Raw genomic sequence first — 10739 nt, 5'->3', positions numbered from 1 at the left:
TAAGATCAGGTGTCAGCAGAGCCGCCCCTCCAAGGGTGCCAGGAAGGATCTGTTCCAGGCCTCTCTCCAGCTTCCCACAGTTCCTTGGCTTGTGGCAGCATCATTCCAGACTTCACACAGCTGGCTGTCCCTTTGTAGGTTTCTTTCTCTGTGCCCAAATTTCCCCTCTTCTGTAGGAACACTAGTCTTACTGGATTATTGTCAGCCTTTTGACCTCACTGTAACTTGGTCACCTGGAGAAAGATGCTGTCTCCAAACTGCATGTTCTGGGGTGCTGGGAGTTAGGACTCCTGCACTTGAATTTTGGGGGTGGGGTGGGCACAGTTCAGCCATAACAGATGGTATCAAGGTCGGAGACAGACATTTTTCTTAGTGTGTGGCTTGGTTGTGTGTTCTGGGTGTTCAAGCATGTGGTGCTGGACAGCTAGGGGTGGCCGAGGACCTCTGCCACATCCCATGGGAAACCATGTACCTCGTCACGGCCCAGGGCACCCACTTGCCACAAAAGCCATCTCCACAAGCAGGAGGCACTGGGGCTCTGGGGTTGGTTCTAGAAGTGAGTCCATGGCTGATAGGAGCCACGAGCTAGGCTGCCCCGTCCACCGTTTCTGGGGCCTCTTGGAGAGCCCAGCAACACTAACTGTGTGCAGGGAGGGAAACTGAGGCCCAGGAGGGAAGGCACTTAGCCCACCTCAGATGACCAACTGCCTGGACCACCCTCACCCTGCCCCGACACCTCATCCCCCCATCTGGGGCGGGGATCGTGTCTCTAACGGTCTTCTCCCATGCCACGGGCCTTAATGTTCTCATCTGAGGGACAGAGAAGGCCTGTGTGGCCACCTCTGTGGCACAGCTCACGGATCATGTCACAGCCTCCGTGGTGTCAGGAGGGTTTCTTTTCCTCTGCTGCTGCCCCTGCTTGTGCTCTCTCTCTCTCTGGCAAATAAATAAATAAAAATCTTTTTAAAAAAATAAATTTTAAAAAAAGATGGTAAGAGTTAAGGAAGCAATGTGGCCTCACAGGCTTGCCTTTTTTTTTTTTAATTAAAAGCAATTTTTAATAAAGTAATCTGAGCTTGTAGCTCCAATGAGCTCAATGTGTGGGGAGCACTTTTCCCACAATGGCACCCTCGTGCACACGGGCCCTCCAGCTGCCCCACAGGAAGGCGGCAGCCTGGTCCCCTTCTGCAGGTGAGCCCCTGCCTGGAGCCTGCTGCCTGCCAGGGCCCAGCTCTCACTGCCTGGCTGTCCTCCCCGGCCAGTGGCCTGCACACGCCAGCTTGCCTGGGCCCTCAAGAGGGAGAGCGGTGGGTCCCCCAGGTGACATCGAGCTGCTGCCCACAGGTTCACAATGACAGGGATGATGGAGCAAGGCACCTGGGGGGAGACAGGCCTCAGGACCATGTGCTTCCCCGGAGGGTGAAAGCAGGTGATGGATGCACAGACTAGATCCCATCAGCCCCTCGTGGGCGCCAGGAGCTGGGACACAGCGGGCACGGGAGGGACACGGCCTGACGGGCTCCTCTGTCCCCACCGCTGGGCTGCAGGTCACTGTTTGCTGTCCCTTGACTGTTCTTTGTGCCATCTGAGGTTTGCAATAAGCATGAATCCGTTCTCTGATCAGAAAACAGGAAACTAGTAAAACGTTTAAGGTTAGGACACCTATAAAGGATTGCACGCATTCACAGGACAGTCTGGATCCCACTGTGAAAAGATGTGGGAGACCCTCGTTTACAGATAGGGAAACTGAGGCACAGGGAAGGGGACTGTCCCATCCACAGCCACACACCACGATGAGAGGGTTCTGGGCCCTGCCGGGGGTGGAGGCTTGTCTTCACAGCGCCCAGTGCTCCTGGGCAAGCCGAGCAGTAGCAAGTGCACAGGAGGGTCAAGGGCAATCCAGGGGCTTAGCGCTCATGAGCCGGCTAAGCTTCTTTGAGGCCTGCACCTGCCCAGTGAGTCTCCAGTCACCAGAGAAGTGTGAGAGCCTGTCCCCCTACCAGGGGCTCCCAGCTGGCCTCCCAGCACAGGCCCAGTGCCCAGGGGCCCCCACCAGGCCCCCTTGTCGCCCTGTGGGTGGCCTTGGACAAGCCCCGCCCCTTTCTGGCCGCCAGTCTGGTCCCCACCTCACCCAAGCCACGCCTGCCAATGCTCAGAGCTCTCCTGCAGGCACCTCGGGGGCCCAGGCCTGGGGAGGCCCTTCTGGGGCCTCTTATTGAGCAGCCCCTCACGAGGCCTGGGAGTCTGCCCAAGGCCATCCAAATGGACAGATCAGAGCAGTGCTGGGAGGGCTCTCATTTCACAGACGGGGACACTGGGGCTGGGAGGGAAGGGTCTGCCCCTACAACACAGCTCCTCCCGGACCTTCACGCCAAGGCCCAGTGGCCAGGGACTGACTGGCTCTCTGTACCTCGGTTTGCCTACCTGCATAATGAGTGCACCAGCACTCCTCCTACCTGGGCTGAAAGGCTGACTAGATGGGCGGTGCCTCTAAGCATGTCCAGCATGGCAGGCCCACAGTCGGGGCCGTAGGAGAGGCTCCGTGTCACCTCCAGAGAAGCAGGTCTGCTGGACAGCAGAGTGGTAAGGGGCTGCGCACCCGCTCTTGCCCCCTTACTCTCTGTGGCGACAGCCATGCTTTCCAGTGACCATCTCAAGCACTTGGCTGTCTTCATTTTATGGGTGAGAAACAGGCTGAGGCCTGTGAGCCACACAGTTTGCTTAGGGGCTGCCCTAGTCGGCTACAAGAGACAGAAACCCAGCATCAGCCCGGGCGCGATGGTAAGGACTTCTGAGAGAGGCCCCTGCGGGAGGTCCCTGGGCAAGTGGGAAGAACAGCAGACCTTCTCCATCCTGGGAATCCGACCGTCCGCGGCTCCCTCCCCCAGCACGGCTCCTCCCTCCCACTTTGTGGGAAAAGTTACTGATACTCAAGCAGGCCACGTCCCAACAAAGCCGCCCTGCCTCACGCACCCCTCCTCAGCATCGCCTTGTGCCAGTCCGGTCCCCAGCCCCTGGCGCCCCGGCACGGAGACACCTGTACTCCCCGTGGCGTGTGCTGCTCCTGACCACGGCGGCCACCAGCCCCCCTTGTGTCCCTGGGGCTTGGCCGGGAGGGAGAGAGGCCACGCTCCAGTTACCTCCAGACCAGAGTGGCTCCACACCACGCCGCGTCAGCGTCCTGAGGCCGCCGCAGCAAAGTGCTTAGGACCGCAGGAGGGCACTTGCTGTTCCTTGTCTGGGGCCGCGCTGGTGCCGTGTCTGCCTCTGCCCTCCCCTCTGAGCATCTTCTCCCTCTTCCTACAGGGACACCCGTCACGGGGACCTCCTCCTCTTAACTACATCCCCAAAGATCTTATTTCCAAATTATGTCCGTTCTGACATTTCGGGTGGACATGGATTTTGGAGGCACACTATTCAACCCACCAGTCTGTCCTCTGACCCTGTCAAAAGTCACTTTGGTCTCGTGTTCAGAATATATCCTCCCCAACCCCGCCGCTCCCAGGTCTTAACCCATTCCAAAAGGGAGATGGAGAACGGACGGAAGGAGGGAGCCGCTGGTCCCAAGCGAGTCTGAAGCCCGGCGGAGCGGGCGGCAGAGACTTCAGGGCCTGAGAATAATCCTCTGTGGCCCGATGCTCCATCCTCCGGGCACGTGGCGGCGGCCCTGCTCTCTGGGGCCCTGGGCACCCCACCGGGGTTCATGACACCAGATAAGAGGCCCCATGGGCCTCGCCTGGGACCCCACCTCTGCCCCTGCGCTGGGCTTGTGGGTCACACCCCCAATCTCTCCAGCAACAGGTGTTCCCACAGCACCTTCGGTGTCTCTTCAGACCTAATTTAACAATCTGGGCAGGTTCGTTCCCTTTTGCCCAACAGCCCCCCCCCCCCCCAGGTTTTACCACAAGCAGCTTCGCTTGGAAATGTCCTCAGGTAAACATCCAAGCTCGTCCCTTACGATGTCTCCTTTGCGCTCAACCCGAGAGCACGGTTCAGCCCGGTCTCTCCCACCCTCACTTCCCCTGAGCCTTCCTCGTCCCTATTTCTACTGAGGAGCTCTTGGAGGACATCGAGGCATTTTCCGTCACGTGCCCCAAACTCGTCTGTTCCCAGCTCCACAGCCACTCCCGCTGTCCAGCCTTTCTGGGCACAAAATTGGCCCTGGGTCACTGGAGACGTACAAAGTGGCACAAAGTTGCCAACAACAGAAGTTAGACTCATCAGAACAACAGAAATGTATCCTCTCTCGGTTCTGGAGGCCGGGACCCCAGGGTCAAGTGTGGGCAGGGCCTCACTCCCTCTGGAGGTGCGGGGCAGGGCCCTCCTGCGCCTTCCGCCGCTGCTCGCTCTGCCATCTCCAGATCTCCACCACGTTCAGCTGCACCACGCCGCCGAGCTGTCAACGTAGCCGCCCCAGAATGTCCTCTCCTCTTGTCATACAGACCCCATTATGGGCTTAGGGTCTCCTCCATCCTTAACTAGCAACATCTGCAAAGACCTTATTGCAAATAATGTCACATTTTGAGGTTCCAGGTGGACATGGATTTGCAGGGAAACCATTCAACCTGAGACACATATGTGGGCTTGTTTCCCTTCTCCATCTTATTCTCCCCTCACTACAGTTTTCCTAGGTGGCCCCCCAAATAAATTCCTTGCATTCAACCAGTGTACCAAGATGTCACTGAGAACCTCACCTGACACGGCCCCCCACTCTGAGCTCCCGAGGACCCACAAAAGACAAGCCCTCCCATGCTGAGCTGTCGTGTACCCCTGTGGGTGGGTGAGAATGGTGGCCCCTTCCCGCAAGCTTTTGGGAGGACATGGGAGAGAATGCTGGGGGCTCTGGGCTGAAGGCCACATGCACTTCCTGCTCTGGGGAGTAGGGGTCCTTGGGAGTGACCCCAGTATTTTTCTTGAAGTGGATGTGCTGCTCAGTTGTCAGCAGTGGTCCTGGTGCCCCTGGGGCGGATGTCGTTTTGGGAGTGTCATTTGCTTCTCTGGGTCTTGACAAGGCCCAGGGAGGCCGAGCCCCCTGTCAAGGGTGGAGACTTGCCTCACAGCAGTGAGCTGGCCTTGGCGGGAAAGGGGACAGTCTGTCCGTCCCAGGGACACTGCCAGCCCGCATTCAGGTGGGGAGACAGGGCCAAGGCAGGACATGGTGGAGGCCGCATGCTCGTCCCTACAGACGGTGGCTGTGGGGTGGGGCGGGCAGCGGTGAGCAGGAAATCTCACTCCATGTGCTTTGTTCTCACACAGCTGCTTTGGAGGAAGGCAGAGATGTGTCTGTTCCCCAGTCCTGGTTTGGCCATCTGGCCCCCACACCGCCAAAGGCTGAGGGCCATCAGGACCAGCCCTGACCAGGGACGAGGGAGGAGGGAGGTGGTCTGCGATGCTCCCACCAGGGGTGCCAACAAGGCTTGGAGGCCTGAGCACACAGGGCCGGAGAGGGGAGCCTGCAGGCTGCACCAGTGCCATCGGCCAGGGGCCCCATCAGTGCTCTGCATCCACACAGGCAGGCACCAGGCCCAGAAGTCCAGCCAGCCAGCGGGGCTGGGCCGGGCCTGGCAGGCCTTGGAGTCAGCAGGGCGGAGGAGGCTAGTTTCCCAGGATGGAATGTGCAGAATGTCGGGTGGGCACCTGGCTACGCCCCACGACGTGTCCTGGTGCCGCCCACCTCCTTGGGCCCTCAGTTTCCTCCTCATAAATCGGGAGCAGCGGTGGGTGTGAGGCTGTTTGGCCCAGGAGCAGCCGGCCTTTCGTCACAGCTGACTGCTTCCGGAACACTGGGAGCCCCTGGGACCCCTCAGACTCTCCTGGGGACCACGCGGAACCCCTCAGGACCACGAGGAGCCTCTTAGGGGTCACGGCCGCGTCATCTGGGGAAGATGGAGATGCTGGGGTGACAGGTGGACAGGCCTGGTGCGAATCCCTCTGGAGCACCCGAGAACAGTGTCCCCGAGCCTTTACCACAGCTGTTGGCTGATAGAGAGCACCTGCTACGAGCCAGGCCCCTCTGTGGGTTCTGCGTCCTGCCCTGGGAGCCTCTGCGCTACATGGGGGGCAGAGGTTCAACAACAGGGCACATACGTACCCGAGCAAACAGCAGAGAGGCTGATGCACAGGCACATCCAGCAGGGTCTCAAAAAGACCAGTGGGAGGTGGGAAGGAGGTGGGTCCGGTGCTGGGGCCAGGGGGCCTGGGTGTGAGGTGTGGGGGGCAAAATGAGGCCGGATGCGTGCAAGGACCAGGGTCTGCAGGGCGCTGTCTGACCCCGTGCCAGAAATCCACAGGAGGCATGCCCGCTGTGCCCGTTGTGCCCGTTGCATTAACAGGTGGATGAAGAGTGAAAGAATGACCGCTGGCTGAGCCCCTGGCTTGCTGTGTGACCTGGGGCAAGTGTATCTCCCTCTCTGGGCCTGTTTCTCTACAGCAAAGACACCTCTGAGCAGTAATTCTTCTCAGCAAGTGGCTGGCTCCTTCCGCTTTCCAGGACCGCGGGGGAGGCCACCAGCACCCGCTCTGGGCCTCGTGAGGATGCGTGTTCTGGCAGTGGGGTGGTCAGCAGGCCCTGGAACCCTCGACGGGAGCCCGGGCTCTGAGCACCATGCAGGTGGTGGAGAGGCCCCTGTGCGCTCACCTCTCCCTTTGTCCTCCACTCCTCCTCCCGTGGAAACCGCTCAGGCAGACCCCTCACTGCCACCACGGCCCCTGGGCCTGGCATCAGGCTGGGCAGGTGGGCACTGCAGACCCCATCCCGTCCGCCCGTCAGGACCCCAGGGCCTCCTTCCCCGCAGGAATGGCCTCCTGTGCCTGCAGGGTGGGGGCTGCTGGTGGGACGAGGAGGAAGCCGGCAGAGAGGCTGAGAGCCCCTGCCCTCCGTGGGTGGGCAGGAGCCCAGGCCCTGGGGCCGCACACTCTGCAGAAGTCCTCTCTCCGACAGCCGCAAGCCGCAGCCTCTGACTTGCCCATCACAGGCTCTTCCTAGAGACCTGCTGGGCGTCCGGGCCCATCTCCATCTGCACGCTGACCGACCCCGCGGCAGCCAGCCAGGCCCGTTCACACTCCCAAGTCCACCCCACGGCCCCTGCCTCTCAGACCAGCGCCAGCCCTTTGGGCTGGGGAGACCTGGCGCCAGGACCTGCGACCCCGCCCACTCTGCTGGCCCCTCGTGGCCCTGCCCTAGGCCTGGGCGCTCTTCCTGCAACACCTGCCCGGGAGGGTGGTCTCCCAGGGCCCTCCCCTCCTCTGACCGCTCCTCCCACACCCAGGCACCACTCCCCACACTGCAGGAAATGCGGCTCCACGCGGAGGGAACTCCTTCCCTCACAGCCTCAAGGCCCGGTCCAAAACGGGCAGCGGGGCCATGCCTCCCGGTCCTGCTGCAGCCCCAGGCTGTGGCGCCCATGCTGGCCCCCGGGCTCTCCCGTGGACTGCGGCGCACTCTGCAGGGGGCAGCACGCCTGCTTCAGGGCTGCCCCGCAAGGGCAGGGCCCACCTGAGGTCACCATGGGAACCTGCGTGTGGAGACCCCAGGCTGCTGGGCAGGACAGGGCCCAGAGAACTCACTGGGGGGCCGGCCAGGAGGACCCCAGGTGGGCACCTGCTTTGGGGGGCCTAGTGTCACCTCCAACCCCAGTGGAGCGTCGCCATACCCAGCGGGTCCGTCCCGGCTGCTCCCTCTGTCTGGAGTTCTGGGACCCGCGGGACCTCCTCTGACTCATTTCCTCAGCTGTCAAGTGGGAACGCCCCGGACAGGGCGCCCCTGAGAAGAGCCCAGTAGGCCTGTGGACACAGGAGGTGCTCAGTGAACACAGAAAGCAAAGGTCGGAGGAGAAGGGACTGGCCCAGGGAGAGGGGCCAGCTGGGCCTGGGTGCTTCACTGCCTCCCCCACCCACAGCAGTGGAACCTGCCCCCGCAGACTTAGCTGTGCCCTCACCCTCTCCCCGGCCTGACCATTGGCCGGCCCACCTTGGGGCCCCTGCCCTGAGGCTGTGCCCGGCTGCTGGCTCCCAGCCTTTATTTTCGCAGACCAGCACCGCCCACCGCGGGCCAGGGGACACAGACACAGATCTCGGGCCCATGTGGTGCAGGGGCAGGCCTCTGCTGGCCTCCACGGAGTTTCTCAGGGAGGTCCTGCAGGGATGCCCCTGGCGACCACTGGCCCCTCCAAACAGGGAGGCGGGCTGTGGGTCCAGGAGGCAGCAGAGGAGGGAGGTGGAGTCCGGGGCCAGTCACAGTTCGGCTCACGCGGTACAGACGGCATGGGGCGGGCGGCTGGGAGGACGATCATGGCCGCAGACCTCCACCAGGGGTCCCCCGGCACCCCCAGGACGTTCCTTCTGCCTTCCGGAGCTGGGTGCCCCACACTGGACCGTCTGCCTGCACCCCGCTCCAGGCCACGCCGCTGGGGCTCTTCGTGGACACATGCTGGGTGCGTGTTTCTTCTGCTTCAGAGAGGTCCCTCCAGGGTTAAGTGTCCTGTGGCCTGTCCGCCCCCAGCAGTCTGGGAGCCCTGCATGCCAGTACACAGCCTCCAACACCACCTCCCGGGTGGGCACAGGCCCTGCTGGGGTGGCCACAGAGCTGGGACAGCTGGCTGAGGCTCAGCTCATGGGGCCGCCAGGCCTGGGTCCCCGCGGGCAGCCGCGCTCAGGGCGTCCAGCCACTGCTGCCGCAGGTCCGCTGACAGGGTGCTCAGGTACAAGGACCGCTGGGCCTGCTGTAGCCGCCACACATGCCTGGTGTCCGGCCCCTCCACGGGGTCCAACACGCTCACCGTGCAGCCAGAGAGGGGGATGGTGCGTGGCGGCCAGCTGTCCTGCAGTGAGGGAGAGCTGGGTCAACACCCTGGCCTCTGCAGTCCTGGCCCACGGAACACTCTTTCCCGTGGGTAGGCAGCAGAGGGGTGACTCTGAGCAGCCAGGGAAACCGAGGCCCCAGGATCACAGAAGCCTGAACAGGGTTGGCCCCAGGCAGCGTGGCCCAGGCCCGTCTGGGCACCATGGGCCTCAGGCTCCGGGCTGTGTGAATCGGGGCACACCCCGCAGCACGACCCCAGGGGCAGGTGGGGGACACACCTGGCTGTCTCCCTGCAGGTGCAGCACCAGCTCCAGGGGGTCTGATGCTGGGATGGTGGCCCACACCTCGCTCCAGGCCACACCGTTATCCGACACCTGCAGGGAGCTGCAGAACAGGCTGGGCTGGTGCTCCACAGCCGCTGGCTTCTGGAGACAAAAAAGGAGGGTCAGGGGCAGCCTTGCTGCAGGTGTCACCCTCATGGACGGGGGGCAGGCCTTGCCTCCTGGGAACATGCTGGACAAGAGCCTGGGCCAGCCTGACCCACCCCAGGGTCACTACAAGGCCTCTGGGTATCAGGCTGGACCCTCTAGTGGACTGAGACTATGAGTGGCGCAGGGCCAGAAATAAGGAAAAAATAGGGAAAAATGGAAAAGCTGGAACCAGGGTGTGGCTCACAGGGAAGGGCTGTGTTTCAGTTGAACACACACACCAGGCACCTACCACGTGAGCGCACACACGGCAAACACGCGCACCAGGCACATAACACGTGCGTGCACACATGGCAAACAAACGTGCACCACACACACCACCCTCACCACGCACCTACCACGTGTGCACACACACCGTGAACACGCGCACCACACACCTAGCACGTGCACGCACACACACCACGCACCTACCTCATGTGCACACACCGTGAACACGCGCACCACACCTAGCACGTGCACGCACGCACACCGTGAACACGCGCACCACACACCTAGCACGTGCATGCACACACACCATGCACCTACCATGTGGGCACACACACCGTGAACACACGCACCACACACCTAGCATGAGCATGCACACATACAATCTGACCTGGCACAAGGGAAACCAGCTCTGGGAGCACAGTCTGCAGAGGCTGCCAGGGACAGGGCCCCTGTCAGGAGGTTCACAGCATCTGGCCTGCCTACCTCTGTGCTGTGCTTGGGCTCCTCGGGTGCCGCCTCGGGGCTGGGGCTCTCGGGTACTGCCTGCTGCGTCAGGAAACACTCTCGGCAGACGCGGCTCTGCCTGCCATTTTCCGACTTGAACTCGGAGCACTTCCCACAAATGACCTGCAAAGCAGAGAGCACCTGTGAGCCCACCTCCTGGGGACAGAAGACCGTCTGGAAGAGGCTGAAGGGGCCGCAGGGCCAGGAGGGACATAGCATATGGAGGGGAAGGACTTCTCTGCAGGAGCCTCGTCAGAGGACAGGGACCCCAGTGCTGGCCATCCAGGACTTGCCTCCTCTCCTGGAGGGACCCGGGGTCTGCGTGTACGGAAAGAAGACTGGGAAGACGCTCTAGGCGCATGGAATGATGCTCCACATCACTAATCATCAGGGAAACGCAAACCAAAGCCACAGTGAGATCACCTGACACCTGGCAGGATGGCTAGTACCCAAAACACAGACGATAAGCGTTGGTGAGGACGTGGAGGAACCAACCCCTTGCGCATTGTTTGTGTGACTGCAAGATGGCAGAGCTGCTGTGGAAAAGATATCCATTCCCCACAAAACACTGAAAATAGAGTTACACCCTATGATTTAGCAATTTCCATGATTTCTACTGGATTTCTAGTTCTAGTTCTACGTGTGGTTGGACTCCTGAGTGGATGGATGGATGATGACCCACCCACTCACCCATCCATCCACACCCATCCATCACCCAACTATCCATTCACTTGAGGACT

At 61.5% G+C, this 10739-nt stretch overlaps 1 protein-coding gene across 3 annotated transcripts in view; it reads right to left on the bottom strand.

The window, feature by feature from the left end:
• Window positions 1–8001: 8001 nt before the first annotated feature.
• Window positions 8002–10739, bottom strand: part of FGD3 (FYVE, RhoGEF and PH domain containing 3) — a 33712-nt gene continuing 30974 nt past the window's right edge. For all 3 annotated transcript variants that reach the window (XM_088018768.1, XM_028093046.2, XM_088018767.1), the window contains 3 exons: window positions 9979–10122; window positions 9079–9225; window positions 8002–8819 (listed from right to left, as the gene is read on the bottom strand). In XM_088018768.1, coding sequence (XP_087874894.1) covers window positions 8610–8819; window positions 9079–9225; window positions 9979–10122 — 501 coding nt within the window. In that variant the 3' untranslated portion in view covers window positions 8002–8609. The remainder of the gene's footprint in view (window positions 8820–9078; window positions 9226–9978; window positions 10123–10739) is intronic.

This window comes from Eumetopias jubatus, unplaced genomic scaffold (assembly GCF_037043125.1).
Source record: "Eumetopias jubatus isolate StellerSeaLion01/CBP00866 unplaced genomic scaffold, mEumJub1_p1.0 scaffold_15, whole genome shotgun sequence".
In the NCBI taxonomy this organism is placed as follows: domain Eukaryota; kingdom Metazoa; phylum Chordata; class Mammalia; order Carnivora; family Otariidae; genus Eumetopias; species Eumetopias jubatus.
Note: the sequence above shows the minus strand (reverse complement) of the source record. Positions and strands in the feature narration are given on the sequence as shown.